This window comes from Macadamia integrifolia, chromosome 7 (genome assembly GCF_013358625.1).
Source record: "Macadamia integrifolia cultivar HAES 741 chromosome 7, SCU_Mint_v3, whole genome shotgun sequence".
In the NCBI taxonomy this organism is placed as follows: Eukaryota; Viridiplantae; Streptophyta; class Magnoliopsida; order Proteales; family Proteaceae; genus Macadamia; species Macadamia integrifolia.
The window spans coordinates 16,786,260-16,806,068 of NC_056563.1; the positions used below are offsets into that span (position 1 = coordinate 16,786,260).

The 19,809-nt window shown below is 37.7% G+C and overlaps 2 protein-coding genes and 1 non-coding gene across 3 annotated transcripts; 2 read left to right on the plus strand and 1 right to left on the minus strand.

Moving 5' to 3' along the window:
* Positions 1-368: 368 nt before the first annotated feature.
* On the plus strand, positions 369-2,100 carry LOC122083483 (mitochondrial uncoupling protein 5-like). The gene has a single exon (XM_042651315.1). The coding sequence runs from the start codon at positions 815-817 to the stop codon at positions 1,790-1,792; it is 978 nt and encodes a 325-aa protein (XP_042507249.1). The 5' UTR covers positions 369-814; the 3' UTR covers positions 1,793-2,100.
* Positions 2,101-4,721: 2,621 nt separating this feature from the next.
* Positions 4,722-5,963, minus strand: LOC122084780. The gene is made up of 3 exons (XM_042653210.1): positions 5,454-5,963; positions 5,219-5,366; positions 4,722-5,047 (listed from the first exon to the last, which is right to left on the minus strand). The coding sequence occupies exons 1-3, from the start codon at positions 5,961-5,963 to the stop codon at positions 4,722-4,724; spliced, it is 984 nt and encodes a 327-aa protein (XP_042509144.1).
* A 9,313-nt stretch (positions 5,964-15,276) lies between these two features.
* On the plus strand, positions 15,277-15,383 carry LOC122085312. The gene has a single exon (XR_006142088.1). It is a non-coding gene; the product is annotated as a small nucleolar RNA R71 (small nucleolar RNA).
* The last annotated feature ends 4,426 nt before the right edge of the window (positions 15,384-19,809 follow it).

The following is a 19,809-nucleotide window of genomic DNA, read 5'->3' on the forward strand; positions in this document are numbered from 1 at the left end:
AGATCTGACTTAGGCATCGAAGAGTCTCCCGTCGAGTTAGCTCGGCTCTCCCCTGTCATCTTTTCTGTACAGATCGACCAAAGTACCAGGAACTACATGAAAGATCATCCGATCAATTTTTACCGCATCACAACCGAAAAAGGGACTTGGAATATTTTTGTGAAAGTGAGGACAGGCCAGGCCAGGCCTAAGAAAAGGCAATGAAGGAGAAACAGGCAATACCACTTCTAGCATATTTGTTCTATATTTTAATCTTTCATTCTAAACATATGAAATGGAAAGCAGAGAGGACAGAGGGTGGAAAATAGAAACCAGAGAGAGAGAGAGAGAGAGAGAGAGGGAGAGAGGGAGAGAGAGAGAGAGAGAGAGAGTACCAAGCGCTCCGCGCAACTGGGGAGGGTAGAGCCATCATCAGTAGGACCCACAAACGCGTAAGAAACTTGGTATTCTCCAATCTTCCTTCCTCTTTCCTTGGCCAGTTGGAGTGATGGACAGAATCCTCAAAGAGTTCTGTGGCCTCTTTAAATGCTCATTCTGCCCCTCCATTGGAATCCCAAAAGCATCACTCGGCTGATCTGTTCCTTTTCATAGTATATGTCTCAGGGAGCCAACGTTCTTCATTCTTGTTGTACAGCATTTGGCCTCCATTCTCATCTCCTGGTCTCCGGTGAGATGAACGCTAATTCCAACTGGTCCTATATTTGTTCTTCTGATTCTTAGTTTCCTACTTCCTCTTTTGCAACTACCACCATTGCTCTTGAAAACCCAGTTTATTAGTAGACTCAAATCAAGACCAGATCTTTCAAATTGCAAGATGGGTGTCAAGGGTTTTGTAGAAGGAGGCATCGCCTCGATCATTGCAGGGGGTTCGACCCACCCACTCGATCTCATCAAGGTCCGTATGCAGCTCCAGGGAGAGTCCCATGTCCCCAACCCAGCAACCATTCAAACTCTCCGTCCAGCTTTCGCCTTCAACGCTTCATCTACAACCGCCGCCGCTCCAGGTGTCATACACGCTCCGCCACCTCCACCACCACGATTGGGCGTCGTCGCTGTCGGCGTCAAGATAGTCCAGACTGAAGGCGTCGCGGCCCTTTTCTCCGGCGTCTCTGCAACCATGCTTCGTCAAACACTTTACTCTACCACTCGCATGGGCCTCTACGACGTCCTCAAGCATAAATGGACAGACCCCAACTCAGGCAACATGCCACTCATGCGAAAGATATCAGCAGGCCTCATCGCCGGCGGAATCGGCGCTGCCGTCGGCAACCCAGCCGATGTGGCCATGGTACGCATGCAAGCCGACGGCCGGCTGCCGGTGGCGCAGCGCAGGAACTACAAGAGCGTTGTGGATGCGATCGGACAGATGACGAAGCAAGAAGGGGTCACTAGCCTGTGGAGAGGATCGTCGTTAACGGTAAACCGGGCTATGATCGTGACTGCGTCTCAGTTGGCGACATACGATCAAGTGAAGGAGACGATAATTGGGAATGATGTGATGAAGGATGGGCTTGGTACCCATGTGACTTCCAGCTTTGCCGCTGGGTTTGTGGCTGCGGTGGCATCGAATCCGGTTGATGTGATCAAGACGAGGGTGATGAATATGAAGGTGGAAGGAGGAGCAGAGCCACCTTACGCCGGCGCCATGGATTGTGCCCTTAAGACTGTAAGGGCTGAGGGGCCAATGGCTCTGTATAAGGGTTTCATTCCGACGGTCTCCAGGCAGGGGCCGTTCACTGTGGTGCTGTTCGTGACGCTCGAGCAGGTCCGAAAGCTGCTCAAAGATTTCTAAATTCTCCGCTAGATGATGACGAACAAAATTTACCCATTTAAAAAAAAAAAAAAATTAGTAACAATTGCTGTTATTCCCTAATTTTTATTTTTAGGTGGGGATTTTAGGGGGGGGGGGGGGAGTGGATTGTACTAGATCCCTGAAATCTGGGAAGGAACTAGGAATCGAAGTGGAAACTAGAGTATGAGTTAGTATTATTTTAAGAGTTCTATTGTTACATGGGTATTGAATTTGGATCCACTACTTTGTCCTCAGGATCATGTTGGAGAATGGAGGCATTATAATGAAATTTGTTGTTTGCTATGAAATTGATTTGCAGAATTGCAGTTTGCATGCTCTTGTTGATGTAAATTTCGCAACAAGTTCTTTACCAAAAAAAAATCACAAGAAGTGGGTCTTTGCATGTTGCTGCCAACACCTTTACTTGGGAATATCTTCAAGCTCTCCGTTCCAACTCCAGCTTAACCCGAATTCCAAATTCCCATCTTTCAAAGGATGAACTCAGCAATAATTAACCATCGAAGTTAAATCTCTCATCTGGGTTCTTCGACAAACCACATATATGATTTAAAATTTAGATCTTAACTTTGCTAGAATTCTAGAAGCATATCCTGATAGAGGCTAACATCAATATTTATGTAGTTTCATTCAAAACAAAACAGAGTGAATGTTAACTGAAATCCCTACTCTCTTTTTGCTTTTCATCTATGAACTTGCATTTATGTGGTTGATCAAAAACCCAGATCACCGTTCACCAAATCTTACCATCCAAATCATTCATCAGTAGCCAATAAAGTTTTTCAAGTTCCATCTTTTCAGAATTTTGAATCTTAGAATTTTTCTTTTTCTGAGATTCAAAATTGGAATTTTCCTTTTTCTGAGATTCAAAGTTGGAAAAATCTCGTTCTTCCGCGCAAACCACATGATCTTGAAATTGTTCATTTATAGAATTGCAGACGATAACAGGGATGCAAGATAAATTTTTCAAAGACGTGAGGAAGAAGAGTTCGAAAATGGTGAGGAGTTCTTGAGGAGGACTGGGTGGGGCAATATGCACCCGACGATGGACGTGTAGAGGAAACAAATCAAACAGGTGGTGGGCAATGAGCAGCGACTAGGGAGGACCGTTAGGTGGTGAACAGAGGACACCTATCCAGCGAATCGGTAATATGGAGCCCACACGGCCCCGTTTACATCAGTTAAAAAAACGGTGGGGGGACCGTTGTGTAGGGCGATATCTCTGAGTGGGTGATGAGAGTTGTCTCCATTAATTGCATTGTTATTACATCTTTAAACCTAGTGGGGTCAAAGCATTCAGAGACTTGACTTGAGAGCATTGAGAGTGTGATGTAGGCCAGCCCAGAATGCCGACACCAATGTTAGATTGTTGTGTAAAGGCAAGCCAAAGGCTTTTGGGATAGAGGAGAGCAAAAGGGTGGGGGGGTGATGAGAAAGGGCGATGTGCTTTCTAAGCCGTTGTGGTGTGTGTGCTGCCTTAAAAAGCACAGGTCCGATTCACTTCCTATGCTGGGAATAGGAATTAGGTTCTTTCTTATTTGATTTGGTGGTGGTATAGGGCTACCACCTACCAGCCACAAGAAGAGGCTGTAATGCCGTATGCTACTGCTCAGCGCTTATAACTCATTGACAGATCCAGGGCACGGCACATCCCCCGCCAACTTAGGAACAATTCTATCCTTTCGCTTTTTGGGACTAATGCCAATAATGTGCATCATCATCATATTCATGATCATCATTATCATCATACTATTCTGATTATATTAATCCATCAGTAGAATTTAAAACAAGGGAGAAGATTCATGAAAGGAATTGTGGCTATATGTCAGTGGGGATTAATGAAGAATAAATAAAAGCATCAATAGAGATAAGATTTATATTTTTGTATGAAAGGTGTGGCAGTCATTTCATCCTCTTATGTGATCGGATGCCCGAGCGACATTGCCAAAACCTGAACTTAAATTTTCCCTTGAAATAAATAAAAAGACATAAAATTCACCTACAAAAAAAAAGAGAAGGAGACGGATTTATTATGGTAATAACATGGATGTTCTCTATATTAAAAACCGAAAGGTGGAGTTTATGAGATATGATTACACATAGGTTTTCTATGATATAGTCCCAATCCCACTGTCCGTCAGTCACTTAGGATCTGTACTGTAACGATTCTGTTTTTTAAACATGATTCTGAGCCACACACTTTTTTGCATTTCTATTTTTTTGGAGTGATTCTGCGTCTTAAATGTTGTATGGTAATCCAAAAAAAAAATTTGATTTTGTAACTTGAAAGAAACAGAAACCTTTATGGTTCGTACTTAACAAAATCGTTTCTATTAGAAACCAATATTTACATAAAGTGCCATCTTCACCATGGTTGTGAAAGTTGTGATTTTTAAATAAAATCTAAGGATAGTCAATGGTTTTTTAATAAATTCTAAGTTATGAAAACCATTATTACACAATTAGCTTAAGTCGAATTAGACATAAATAAGAATAGCTCCATATCAACAACATGGTGTTCACATCAAATATGAAATATTTGGCCGTGTTTCCTTGCCATATGAAATATGAAATGTTTCAATAAAAATATGATCTATCGTAATAACATAAAAGCATAAACAAGAATAAATTCAAGTACTGACATAATTCTTAAAGTATCTATTTATGAACTTAAGGGCATAAATTAAGTCTTCCAACTTAATTCTTAACTGCTAAACATGTCCAACTACTTTAAAGTTTAAATCCAATCATCCAAATGTAATTATATAATTTGAGTCATTCCGGCTTTAACAGCTAAGTCATTTGCAATCTTTTTCCTAAGATCATCCATTTGTCTTCTTCTTTCTGCTAAGCTTGTACTAATGTGAGTCGGTGATGCATAATCTTGAATTTCTTCAGGTTCCCGATTCCACTAATTTTCACCAAACTCCTTAAAATTCTTATATGCAATTTCTTCCTCTCGAATGAAGTTGTGAAGTGCACAACAAGCAATGACGATGCATGTTTGGGTGTTCAGTGGAAAACATGGCATTTTGTTGAGAATTGGGAAACGCTTCTTCAAAGAACCAAAACTGCGCTCTATGAAATTCCTAACAGAAGAATGTCTATTATTAAATAGCTCTACTGTTGTCCTTGGATGTCTATTCCTGTAATCATTTAGATGGTATCTTTGTCCTTTGAACGGCATTAAGAACCCAGTAGTAGATGGATGACCAGAATCAACCACGTAATATTTACCTAGCACATAAAGTGAAAAGTAATGAATCAACACAATATGTAAAATAGAGCATAATCAACTGGTGAGGTTAAAGATTTAGAATGTACTAGGTGGAGGATGAGGAAATTCAAATTTAGGGTTATTCAATGCCTCATTTAATACTCGACAGTCATTTGCAGAACCCTCCCAACCAGCATACACAAAAGTGAATTTCATGTCAAGGTCATATGCATACATAGCATTCCAGGTCGCATCTCCTTTCCTCCCTCTGTACGGTATTTGTTTGGGTAGAGGTACAGAAGCACTAACATGAGTGCCATCAATTGCGCCAATGTAGTCCTAGTACCAATACATAGATATTCATCAAATCAAATCACGTATAATCACAAAACAACATAATCATTGATTTAAATATAAGCAACGTACCTTGAAGAAATGATAGAGCTTTGGTTTTTCACGAATCTGTTTAGGGCAACGACTGAAGTTTGGAGGTTTGATATTCTCTTGTCCCAGTAGTATGAAAGCAGTTAAACACTTTCTTAAAGTGTTCCCTATAGTGTTGAGAGAACGTTGAAAGTGTTCTGCTATGTCTCTATACCTATCGTTGTGACCAACAATAGATATAAACATTGCCAATTGCTCATCCACTCTTAAATATCGACTATCTTCCAACCAACCACGTTGTCGCATTAATGCTTCAAGGTTGAGGAAGACATGGCGTTCCATTTTATACTGTTCATAGCATCTGTCTACATGTCCGTTTAGGACCTCACTCACTCGCTCTGGTCCTGTCAATTTACTATCTCGTATAGGCTCTCCCGTGTATAATGAATCACGTGCTTTCATCAACATCATACACATCATGATTTCTGCATTAGTGACATCCCTTTCCATTTGTTCAATGTGTTCTCTAGATGCGATCACTCTTTGATCCATTCCTATAATATAAAATTAGAAATATGCGAACACATCAAACCATAATTTTGAACAAATATCCAAGACATCAAATACTACTGTTATAAAAATAAGTCAAGACACAATCATCCATGACATCTTAAAAAGTGAAGGAAAACTAGCAAACCATCAAGTTAAAAGTAGTGTTAATGTACAATGAACAAATATTCAGAACATCAAATACTACGGTTATAGAAATAAGTCAAGACACAATCCAAGTAGAGTTATCAATCTATCTACTTAAAAAAAAATTTTATGAAGCAAACTACTGAAGGGTACGAAGACCGATGAGGAGGGTAGGAAATTAATGCCTCTCTCCATTGCATGTCAGCCATTAACTTCTGAAGTGCTTTCTCGTATAGTGCTTCATCTAACTCGTATCCTGACTCAAGCACCTCCATGGCCCTAGTAATCCCGTACATATGTTCCGCATTTTGGGTTGAAGCAATGGACATGCTCGCATCTTATTCTACCCTTGATTTGCTCATATCTTGAATTGCCTTGCATACCATTGACCAATCATTAGACTTGCTCCTCATCCTTTTTGCATTTGGAGTCCTATCATGCTTATGCTTAGTAGCTGGCCTTTTTTCCACCATTTCAGTTTAAGTGTCAACTAATGGAGTAATGTATCAGCAGAACTTGACTCATCACAAGACTCAATCATATTCCTAGCATCATCGGCCCCCAGAGTTTCCAACATGGTTGTTGGAGTCCCACCTCCTTCACCGTTTGCATATGTATCACCGAATACCATACATAGTTCTGGCCATTTTGGTAGTCCGTGCTTCTTAAATCATGCCCAAGTAGGGTTATCCTGATAAAGAAAAAATACTCCTAATCAACTACTTGAATTGATATATCCTAGCATTCCAAAATACTCAAACTAAATACAAATTGAGCATACCTTAATATGCGATTCCTAGATGGATTCATCATCCACAGTACAAGTTCTTGAAGCAGTATCCCAACCGAAACCAGTTGTCTCCAATAGCTTCTTAAACTGACTATAATCCTGCCTCAATTTGTTTACTTTGTTCTTCAACTGTGCAATGGTATAGTTGATCCAAGTTTTTTCTTTAAAGTTATTGGCAATGTTATTCCAACCAGCTTTATTAAAAGTAGAAGTACTCCTATTGCTTTAACTTCCTCTGTCATCAGAACAACAAGGGTGTCTACATTTTCTTGGCTTCATTTTGCATTTTCACTAACCGCTTGTCTTGAAATTGACATTTTCTCACTATTTTACAAAAAAAAAAAAAAGAACATGAATTTAAAATCCAAATTGAAAACACAGATTTTCACTAAGGCGCCCTAACCCTTCATCTATGATAGGTTCTTGAAGGTGTAAGGATATAATGAAGCCCCATGAGAACAATTGAAGGTGTCAACCCTCTATCTTTCATTGGTGTCAGAAGGGATTCACAGACTGCATCCAAAATTACATAAACAAAGGTTGCAAAATACACAAAATATTCATTCTTAAGGGATACAACTTACGAAAAATATTCATTGTCAAGGGATACAGAGTTACAGACAATGAAAGGGATTTACAATACAATAAGGAGAGAGGGAGAGAGGTTTTTCATGTGTCATACTTGACTCTTTTATTCTCCTAAATATGAAATATGAATCGGCCGCTATTCATCAAATGAAATAGCAATAAACCATACATGGATGTGAGCTCGAAAAGATGACCATCCACATCGTCAATGTAGGATGCAGAGATGGGCTCATGCTTAATAAGATTGGAGTGTTTGTTGCCCAAAATAAACAAAATCTATGGTGCTGTTAGAGATTTAAAATGTAGCCGCAAGCGCACAGATCAGTGTACCTACAGGTCGAACACAAGGAGAGCAGCCACTTTATTTTTTTTACTTCTTTTAATAATGCGAAAGTGAACTGATTAATGATTGTGATCTAATTCTAATTACCGTCCCAAATATATGTGTCTAAAATAATGTCCTAACCATTCGTCATCTAAGAATTTAAATACGCAAGCCACGAAATTAAAATTAAATAAATAAATAGCTGAAAATAAACACCCCACGCAATTAAAAGGCAATGGAGAAAAAAATGCTAAAATAAAGTAAAAGAAATGGGACAAAGCTAGAGAGAGACTCACAATTAGGTTTCTCTACTTAACCCTAGGGATGCATCATAATATGAGCTTCCCTACTTGACCAGCGAGCCACTCTTACAAAGGTTACTCTACTTGGCTTTATGGAAATGGAAACAATTAAAATAAAAACAATAAAATGATAGTTCTATAGCTAGGAGGGGCAAAGCCAACACATACACTAACCATAAACCTTGGGGGAAAGGGATAGCAATAATGTAATGACTGAAATTAAAATCCTAAATTAAGAAAGAAATGGTAGTCAGAAGAGGAAATGACAGGGGGAAAGAAGACTACTGAAGAAGCCTACTTACTTGAACTTCAACCCTAGAACTAACTTGATTGATTTGAGATACTACTAGTACTAAAAACCATATCTGGAATAAACCAAATATGAAATTTCTAGTACTAGAGAAAACAAATCTAAAGAAAAAAATTGAACTTGAAAAACCTACTTCATAGCTTGTTCTTGTCACCTAGAACTAGAACTTGAAAATTACAACTTTAATTACTTAAACAATAAAAATAAAAGACTGAATAAAAAACAAAAGTACTTGCATTAATTAAATAAAAAGAACTTACAAAAGTGTTTAAAGCATAAACCTAGAACTAGAGCTAGAGAAAGAGAAAACTAGAGACCGAGATAGAGCAACTAAAAAAAAAAGCCCTAGAAGAAGAATGAAGTGCCTCCTCCTCTTGTGTTAATTCTATTATATAGAGAATGGGAGAGGGAAGCTAACGATTTTAACTTCTAAAAAAAAAGATTTTTTTTTATCTTGTTAATGAGGTGGAGGAGAGAGAATATAGAGAATAGTAGGAAGTAGGGAATCTCCAATGATTTTACTTCCTTTTTCCTTCTTTTTTTTTATTTTTTTCTTTCTCTTCTTCAAACATGGGCAGCATCTTGGACGATTTTTTTAATTTTTTTTTTTCTTTCCTATTTTTTCTCCTTTTTTTTCAATTTTTCTCTTGGCATTGAAAATATAAAACCTGCAAAAAGAGAGTAAAACCCAAGGTAGCTCCATTCTAAACATGTAAATTGCATGTTTTACTATTCTAGATTTCACATATAAATGTGCTCATCAGAATTCCCTCACACTTAGACTTTGCAAGTCCTCGAGCATAACAAAAAGAAAAAGAATGAAAACAAAAACCTAACTCACTTTCGTAAGAATCACGATTGCACTTAGCATGTGCAACAAGCCTTTAAACCCTTAGGTCACCCCTAGTAGAGGAATTGTGTTTCAGGGGTGTTTGAAGTGAATATACACCTAAAATTCAGAATAAAAAAATCCCAACCTTGGCTAAAGGTAATGGCCATACCGATCTGGGGCAAAGATAATTCCTCTTACAAGGGACCCCCACACTTGAATGTTTATTACCCTTTCTCAATTCCAGGCACTAGCATATTTCTTAATTTGGAACTCACCTCGTCTCTTCCAAAACATCCTTATCTTAAGGCAAAACCACTTGTGAAGAAATAGGGAACCAATGACTAAGGCGTTGGAGTGTTTTTGACCAAACATGTTAACTAGCATTAATGACATTTGCATTTTTTTTTCACTTAATAAACTCTATTCTACTCCACTACTTTTAGCCCGAATGACATGGTGGAGCAAACACCAGACACCTAAGTTACTATGTAGCTTCGCTTTTACATATGCCTATAAAGACAGTGATGCTAGAGTTCTTTCAGAAGTTTCCTCCCTAGGAATTTCAATCAAGACACCACGCTTCCTGAGGCGCAATGCCTGTCTAATTCCAAGGAAACCAACTCTTATTCTACTTTTTACCACATTTCACATTTCATTTAAAATTGTGCATTTGTTTACTCATGCCAAATTAAAAAGAAGGTCTCAACTCCAAATCAAAAGTACAAGGAACCCACAGACTTACATATGGTCCAACACCATAAAATAAGGGTCTCTTATTTTTCAAAAGGAAGTCTCATCTCAAGACACTGACTTGTTTCTTTCTTCTCAATAGGGTTTTTATACGTTTAAAATGGGTACCTTAATTAAAACTTTTATTTTCATACATCAAGCAACCAAATGGTATGATCATTAGCCAAAAGCCAAAGTAGGACTTCATCCTTAGCAAGCTCAAAAAAAGAAAAATAAAAAATAAAAAATAAAAACAAAAACAAACAAAACAAAGTAGAAAAAACACAAACTAGTTTCCCTCCCCCACACTTAAGTCATTTAATGTCTTCAATGCATGGAAAGAATTAAAAGCGAAAACAATACAAGGGGGTCATACTTGATTAAAAGTTAGTCACCAGTGTAAAGAGGTTCATAGAGATCCATGGCCTCTTCACTACCAGTATTAGGAAACTCAAGAAACGGTTTCAAACGCTAACCATTAACCTTCAAAATTATCCTTATTCCTGAATTCAAAATCTCCATAGCCCCATAGGAATATATATTATGGACAATAAACGGGCCATCCCATCGAGATCTAAGCTTACCAGGGAAAAGATGCAATTGAGAGTTGTACAATAAGACCTTATCACCAATTGCAAAAGGTTTACGTAAAATGTGCTTATCATGGAAAGCTTTGGTATCTTCCTTATAAATCCTAGAACTTTCATAGGTTTCATTCCTAAGTTCCTCCAACTTAGATAGTTGGAGCCTACGATGAATTCCCACATCATACAAATCAAAGTTGAGCTTCTTTATGGCCTAAAAGGCCTTATGCTCTAACTCAACTGATAAGTAACAGGCTTTCCCATACACCAAATGGTAGGGAGACTGGCCAAGATCAATCTTGAATGCAGTCAGATGTGCCGACAGACATCAATGAGCCTAAGGGACCAATCCTTACAATTGGGATTAATAATTTTCTCCAAGATTTGTTTAATCTGCCTATTAGACACCTCCATTTGACCACTAGTTTGGGGGTGATAAGGGATAGATAACTTATGGGTGATCCCATACTTTTTTATTAAGGCCTCAAAAGGTCGATTATAAAAATGAGTACCCCTATTACTAATTATTGCACGTGGTGCACCAAAGTGGGAAAAATGTTCTCTTTGAGAAACTGAACCACCACTTTGTGGTCATTAGATTTATAAGGTATGGCCTCTATCCATTTAGAAATAGAATCAACGGCCAAAAGTATGTATAAATTTCCAAAGGAATTAGGGAATGGTCCTATGAAATCGATGCCCCATACATCAAAGATCTCTACCAAAATAGGGTCGAGGGGCATCATGTTTCTTTTATTGATACGGCCAAAAGAATGGCAGGCGGGATAAGCCTTGCAAAAATCAAAAACATCTCTAAAAATAGTGAACCAATAGAATTCGCATTGGAGAACCTTTGCGGTAGTCTTCTTATGCCCAAAGTGTCCACCACATGCATGATTATGACAAAAAGAGAGAATGGAATGTTGCTCATGATCAAGAACACATCGTCGGATAATCTGATCCGGATATATCTTAAACAAATAAGGATCATCCCAGAAAAAGTGCTTAACTTGAGAATGAAACCTATACTTATCTTGGGTGGACCAGTGATCCGAAGTTACACCTGAAACTATGAAGTTCACAATGTCAGCAAACCATAGTTCACTGGACACTACAAATAACTATTCATCTGGAAAGTTCTCATTGATTGGAGAATCGACAGTCAAGGAATTTGGAAGTTGGGATAAATAGTCTGCAACTAGATTTTCAACTCCTTTCTTATCCCTAATTTCTAAATCAAACTCTTACAAAAGTAAAACTCACCTAATGAGACGAGATTTGGAATCCTTCTTCTGAACTAGGTATCTAAGAGCAGAATGATCAGTATACACCACCACATGTGAACCAACTAAGTAAGACCGAAACTTTTCTATTGCAAACACAATAGCTAAAAATTCTTTTTCAGTGGTTGTATAATTGAGTTGTGCATCATTTAAGGTCCTACTAGCATAGTAAATGACAGTGGGTAACTTATTAATCCTTTGACCCAAAATCGCTCCTATGGTAAAATCGAAAGCATCAAACATCAGTTCAAAAGGTTCAGTCCAAACAGGTGGTTGAACAATGGGTGCATTGGTCAACTTTTTCTTAAGTTACTTGAAGGATTCTAGGCACTCTTTAGAAAACTCAAAAGTTTGTGATCTTTGGCAAGTAATGAAGTGAGAGGTCGGGTTAACTGACTAAAGTTCTTAATAAACCTTTTGTAGAAGCCTGCATGCCCTAGAAAAGACCGGACATCCTTAACAGATTGAGGAGGTGGTAAATTATCAACAAAATCTAATTTGGCTCTATGTACGTTAATTCTCTCATTGGATATTACATGGCCTAAAACAATATCATATTTAACCATAAAATGGCATTTCTTCCAATTCAAAACCAAATTCTTAGATATGCACCTTTTCAAAACTAGAGAAAGATGATGAAGACATTCAGAATAGGAATTCCCATGAATTGAAAAGTCATCCATAAATACTTCTAAGAATTTTTCGACTATATCAGAAAAGATGCTCATCATGCATCGTTAGAACGTAGCAGGAGCATTGTAAAGCCCAAAGGGCATACGCCTATAAGCAAATGTTCCATGTGGGCATGTAAAAGTGATTTTATGTTGGTCCTCTACAGTAATTGGGATCTGATTATAGCCAGAATATCCATCAAGAAAACAATAGTATTTATGTCCAGCTAACCTCTCTAACATCTGGTCAATGAATGACAATGGGAAGTGGTTCTTCCAGGTTGCCACATTAAGTTTCCTGTAGTCTATGCACACTCTCCACCCTGATTGGACACAGGTTGAAATTAGTTCATTATTGACATTGGAAACTATAGTCACACCGGACTTCTTAGGCACTACGTGAACTGGGCTTATCCATTGGCTATCAGAAATAGGATAAATTATTCCATGATCCAAGCACTTTAGGATCTCTTTCTTAATGGCTTCCATCATCACTGAGTTAGCTCTTCTTTGGGGTTCCGTAGATGGTTTGGAATCCTCCATAAGATATATATGATGTTACACAATAGAAGGACTTATACCTTTGATATCAGCCATGGTCCAACCTAGGGCTTCCTTATTATCTTTTAACACTTTAAGTAACTCCTCTTCCTGGCTAGAAGTCAAATTTTAAGAAATTATTACAGGAAGAGTCTGGTTAGGCCCTAGGAAAGCATACCTCAAATTAGATGGCAACTCCTTAAGATCTAACTTCGGGGGCTAAACTATGAAAGGTTTGGGAATGGAATTGGAAAAGGGTCTTAAGGGCTCCACAGGTGTGTGAAGACTTAAGACTTCAGAAAAGAAGTTTTCACTACCATCATCCAACTCATCCATACACTCTTGAAATTCTGAATCAAAATTAATATCAATGTTAGTAATTAAATCATCAGAAAAATCTAGAAAATTCTCAAGTATATTGATCTCTTCTTCCATATGTGGTTGCTTTCCTATCATAAACATGTTAAAATCAACAGTTTGGTTGTCAAAAGATAACTTTAGGAAATCATTTCGACAATTGATTAATGCATTACTAGTAGCCAAGAATGGTCTTCCTAGAATTATTGGGATCTCATCCTTGGTTGAGAAGAGCTTGGTATCTAACACAATAAAATCAATAGGAAAAATAAATTCCCTCACCTTTAGTAAGACATCTTCAACCATCCTTCTAGGAATCTTAACATACCTATCTACCAACTAAAGAGTAGTTCTAGTGGCTTTCAATTCTCCCAATTGTAGTTGCTTGTACACATGGTAAGGTAAAAGATTCACACTTGTGCCAAGGTCAAGTAATGCATACTCAATATAGGTGCTACCTATGACACAAGTGATGGTAGGACTCCCTGGATCCTTATACTTGGCTGCTATAAGTTGAGTAATTATGGAACTAATGTTACCTGCCAAGAATGCCTTGTTGGGCACATTAGTGATACGTTTGTGAGTATACAAATCTTTCAGTGTCTTTGCATAGGTGGGGATCTGGGATATGGCATCCAAAAGAGGGATGTTCACTTCTACCTTTTTGAAGACTTCTAAAATTTTATCTATGGAAGTAGTTTTCTTTTTATTTACCAAGCGATTAGGAAATGAAATAGGATGAACATAAGGATTGTTAGGAATTTACCCTTTTTCAGAAGAATCATTTTTTATTTCCTCAACCAAATCATCTTTAGTTTCAGAAGAATCTTTAGGTTCATCAGAGGAACCTGAAACAAGAGGCACACTTGTGTCCTCAATTGAAGGAGAGTTAACAGAAGTAATAGATGGAAAAGATTTAGGAACGCTCTGTTGGTACTCTCTACCACTCCTAAGGGCATAAACAGTATTACATTAGTTAGAGGGCCCTTATTGGGTCTGACCTTGTACTATATTTAGTGGTACATTAGTTGGTCCTTATGAACTAACAGGCTGATGATGCCTAGGGTTAGGCTTTGGTTGACTGGGTAAAGTTTCCTTCTCCCTCTCACGCATAATTGAGACAACTTAGGTGAGTTCTCTCATAAGATTTTGATGGCTTATCATAAGGAGGGTCATATTTTTTTCAAGTCACTTATTCTGCTTACCTCTCTAGTGTTGGTAAACCTAGGGGGTTGCTGATAAGATGATTGGAGAGGGGCCCTAGGAAAACTAGCCTGAGCTCCTATATTTGACCTAGAAAAAGTATTTTAGAAAAAATATTATTGTGCAAGGGAGGCCTTTGGGGTCCAGATTGACCTTGATTATGAAAATTGAAAGCCCCTGCTTGGTTGCCCTGATTCCAAGAGAAATTTGTGTGATTTCTCCATCCTGGATTGTAGGTGTTACTTTATGGATTATTCTGGTATAAGAAATTAACACTATCATTAGAAGTACCCCCAGAGGTGTTGGGGCATTCTTCTATGACATGTCCAGGGGATTGGCACCAAGTACAAATCTTAACCAAATTGATTGATGATGACTCTCTAGGAACAATAGCCTCAATCCTCTTGATTAGGCTATCCAAATGGGCTTCCTTGGCTACTATCCCATCTAAAAAATATCTTTTCCCTCCTATGGTTCTTTCACTCTCTTGGGTTGATTCTCACTCACGGGTTTTGTCAACTAAGTCAAAAAAGAATTCCCATACATTTCCTTCATCTGTAAAGGATGTGAATCCCTCAGGGCACATAGACTCTTCATTTGTTTAGTTGGATAATCAATACCCTCATAAATTATTTGACATAAATGCCATAAGTTTAGGCTATGATAAAGACATTCTTAGAGTAGATCCTTGAATCTCTCCATAAGTTTAGAAAATGACTCACTAGACTTTTGCCTAAACTGAAGGATATTACTTCTAAGCTTATTGGTTTTATGAGTTGGGAAAAACTTCGTAAGGAAGACAACTGTGAACTGTGAACTGTGAACTATTCCCATGAGGTTACAGAATTTATGGATAACCCATACAACTACTTCTTAGCTTAGTCTTTCAATGCAAAAGTGATAAACCTAAGCTTAGCAGCATCATCAAAAAGCTGTTGGATCTTAATTAGAACACATACCTCTTCAAATTCCCTTAGAAATAGGTATGCATCCTCAGAGGTCAACCCATGGAAGTGGGGCAACATAGTGATGTATTGAGATTTGAGTTCAAAATTATTGCCCTGGGCTCATGGTAGAACTATGCAGGAAGGTTGGGCTGTTCTAGCAGAGTAGAACCTATCTTTCAGAGATTTAGGTGGGGAGTTTTGCTGTTGGTCTCCCATATTGAAGGTTCTAAAGAGAGCAAACATATAGGGTCATTGCTTGTTAGATCTTTTCTTTCTAACCGATTCTTAGGATTACGTACCCTCCTAACACTCATGTAACAGAAAACTACCCATAACTACAGTAAGACAAGCACAAAAGAATTGATAGCAAAACTTTATTTTTATGATTTTTTTTTGCTTTTTGGAGCTTACCGGCAGGGACCTGGAGTTGCTCAGGTCAATTCCTGTGGTACTGCTACAGGGTAAAACCTGTCTTTATCATACTGTGAGGCATAACGACCTCCACCGATACAACTATTATTGTAAGTTATTCTTCTCAGAAATTCAATAAAAGAAAAGGAAAAACAAAACAAATCAAACAAAGCATTCCGATTTATCAAAAGAAAGCGAAAAAAAACATGGAACTGTCTCCCCGACAACGGTGACAAAAACTTGTTAGAGATTTAAAATATAACCGCAAGCACACGGATCAGTGTAGCTACGGGTCGAACACAGGGAGAGCAGCCACTTTATTTTTTTGCTTCTTTTAATAATGAGAAAGTGAACCGATTAATGGTTGTGATCTAATTTTAATTACCGTCCCAAACATATGTATCTAAAATAACGTCTTAACCTTTCGTCATCTAAGAATTTAAATACGCAAGCCATACAATTAAAATTAAATAAATAAATAACTGAAAATAAACACCCCACGCAATTAAAAGGCAATGAAGAAAAAAAATACTAAAATAAAGTAAAAGAAAGGGAACAAAGCAGGAGAGAGACTCACAAGTAGGTTTCTCTACTTAGCCCGAATAATGCATCATAATATGAGCTTCCCTACTTGACCAGAGTGTCACTCTTATAAGGGTTACTCTACTCGGCTTTAGGTAAATAGAGATAATTATAATAAAAACAATAAAATGATAGTTCTATGGCTAGGAGGGGCAAAGCCAACACAGACACTAGCCATGAACCTTGGGGGAAAGGGATAGTAATAATGTAACGACTGAAATTAAAATCCTAAATTAAGAAAGAAATGGTAGTCAGAAGATGGAATGAGAGGGGGGAGAGAAGACTACTGAGGGAGCCTAGTTACTTGAACTTCAACCCTTGAACTGAAAACTTGATCGATTTGAGATACTACCAGTACTAAAAACTAGATCTGGAATAAACCAAATCTGAAATTTCTAGTACTAAAGAAAACAAATCTAAAGAAAAAAATTGAACTTGAAAGACATGTTTCATAGCTTGTTCTTGTCACCTAAAAGCATAGAACTAAAACTTGAAAATTACAACTTCAATTGCTTAAACAATAAAAATAAAAGACTGAATCAAAAAACAAAAGTGTTTGCATTAATTGAATAAAAATAACTTACAAAAGTGTTTAAAGCATAAAACTAGAACTAGAGCTATAGAAAGAGAAAACTAAAGAAAGAGATAGAGCAACTAAAAAAAAAAAAAAACCCTAGAAGAAGAATGAAATGCCTCCTCCCCTTTTGTTAATTCTATTATATAGAAAATAGGGGAGGGAAGCTAACGATTTTAGCTTCTAATAAAAAATAGTTTTTTTATCTTGTTGATGAGGTGGAGGAGAAAGAAGATAGAGAATCTCCAACGATTTTATTTCCTTTTTCCTTCTTTTTTTAATTTTTTTTCTCTCTTCTTCAAACGTGGGTAGCATCTTGGAAGATTTTTTTTTAATTATTTTTTTCCTTTTTTTCTTTCCTATTTTTTCCCCTTTTTTTCTATTTTCCTCTTTATTTCCTTATTTCTCTCTCCTCTTGTGTAAGAAATCCTTTGGCCGACCTCCTTAAAATGATGAGTAGGAGAGAGAATATCTTCTAAAAAAAAAAACTCAACAAAATGGCAGCTAAGGGGTTCAAACTTGAGACCTCCTAATAAGGAAGGGATTTTGCACACCACAACTCACCAACTACGCTAGGTAGTTGTTACCAAAAATGAATCTTCAATTACTTAAGGATGTAGTCCATCGATCCTTGTTGGCATTTGGAATATTCCTTGTACCTCTGGGACAACTGCAAATGGGCTGATTTTGCATCTCGGTTCAGTTCTGATCCATTATTCTTCTTCTGTGCTGAAAAGAATAATCACTTGTACAGGTGATCAAACGAATGTGTACTTTTAATTGAACATGTTTGCTCAGAATTTCGTCCTCTTCGCAATCATGAAAATAAATAGGACCTCTTTATGTGTAAAATTTGAGATATAGCATCTGATAGTCCTTAAGGCCTTGAAAATATAAAAAACCTGTAAAAAGAGAGTAAAACCTAAGGTAGCTCCATTCTAAATATGTAAAATACATGTTTTACTACCCTAGATTTCACACATAAATGTGCTCATCAGGTGCCACACAAAAAAACCCTTTTAACAGAACCCCACTTACTCCACATCATAAAATTACTTAGGATGCAGGGATGGCTTCATGCATAATGAGAGAGAAAAACAAACACCTATACACAAAAAAATAGCACACAATGGATACCTTCCCCAAAAATAAAAAAGAATAACTAAATAAAAACTACTTTCAACGGAATTTAATTATTATACTACGGGCATTTGATCAACCATTAGGAATCCATCATATTGAGCATGAACCAATTTCTGTTGTTACCCAAAAAAAAAAAACCAATTTCTATAGTGCACAAGGAGAGAGGGAAAGAGGGTTTTTCTCTGTTTCTAACCTATTTCCACAAGTGCATGCTTGGAGTGTCCGCTGCTGCTCGAGGAGTTTAGGACTTCAGGGATTGTTGTGCTGCGAAGCCTACCATTGCTTTGGACCTAGCTCCGGTCGGTGAATCACCACTAGGAGATAAAAAACTATAGGTGGAGAGATAGATTTCCAGTCAGGGAGGTCAGGGATGGGTTTCGAGCGAAGGAGAATGAAGAGATGAGGGAGGGAGAGGGAAGTGATTGGTTTAGGTCACCGTTTCATTTCGTTTCCAGTCAGGGAGGTCAGGGATGGGTTTCGGGTGAAGGAGAATGAAGAGATGAGGGAGGAAAGGGAAGTGACTGGTTAGGCTTTGTATGCTTCTCTCTTCAGGTATTCCAAAAAAGAAGAATGTAATAGGGTTTCACAAAACGGGCTACCATTTTCTTATGTTTTGAGCACAAATTTCGGTTTTACCCTTTCGTACTTAAGTGGGAGCCTTCATTCTGTGCGTTTTGATCAGAATAGATTATGAATGTGAGAAGTTTGCTTTTCATGCTTCAAAAAATGGATTCTAAAACCTAAAAAGTGCCAGTTCATTTAAAAAAAAAAATAAGAAATTGAACCGGACTTACCATACAACTTTTACCCTATTTCTGTTCCAAAAAAATGAAAAAACAACAGAATTGATTTTTTAGAATGTTACAGTATAGGGCCTTAGTTTTTTATGATACAGTCTCAATTCACCTTCCGTTAGTCACTTAGTTTTTTATGATACAATCTCAATTCACAGTCGGTTAGTCAGTCTATAACTATAGGGAAAATTACATCACCTTCTCCTGTAGTTTGTCGAAATTACACTTGGATCCAAGTGTTTGAACGAATTACAACCCCTCCCTTAGCTTTTATAAGATTCTTACAATTAGGTCATATCTGTTAGCCACAGTGAAATTGAGACTGTTAATTGGTGATGTCACTTAATGTTATACCATTTAATATATGAAATGCCCTGATAACGCCCATGAACTTACTTATATGCCCTCTCATTAAAAAAAAAAAACAAAAGAGGGGAGGCGGCTCATCATCGGCAACTTACCACGCCCACCCCTCGCCGGAGAAGATGGCAGAATCAGATTCTGACTCGAGGAGGGCCAGAAGCTTCATGCCGCTCTCCTCAAGAATGGCCTCGTTGACCCTCCCAACTCCTTCATCCACAATGCCCTCCACATATACACCGCGTGCAGCTGGACCTCTTCTGCTGCCTGATTGTTCAATCAGATTCACTGCACACACCACAGAAACTGAGCGAAACCCTAACATCTCCATAAGATTTTTGTTATATCCATAACTACTAAACGTATTTTGTCCATTG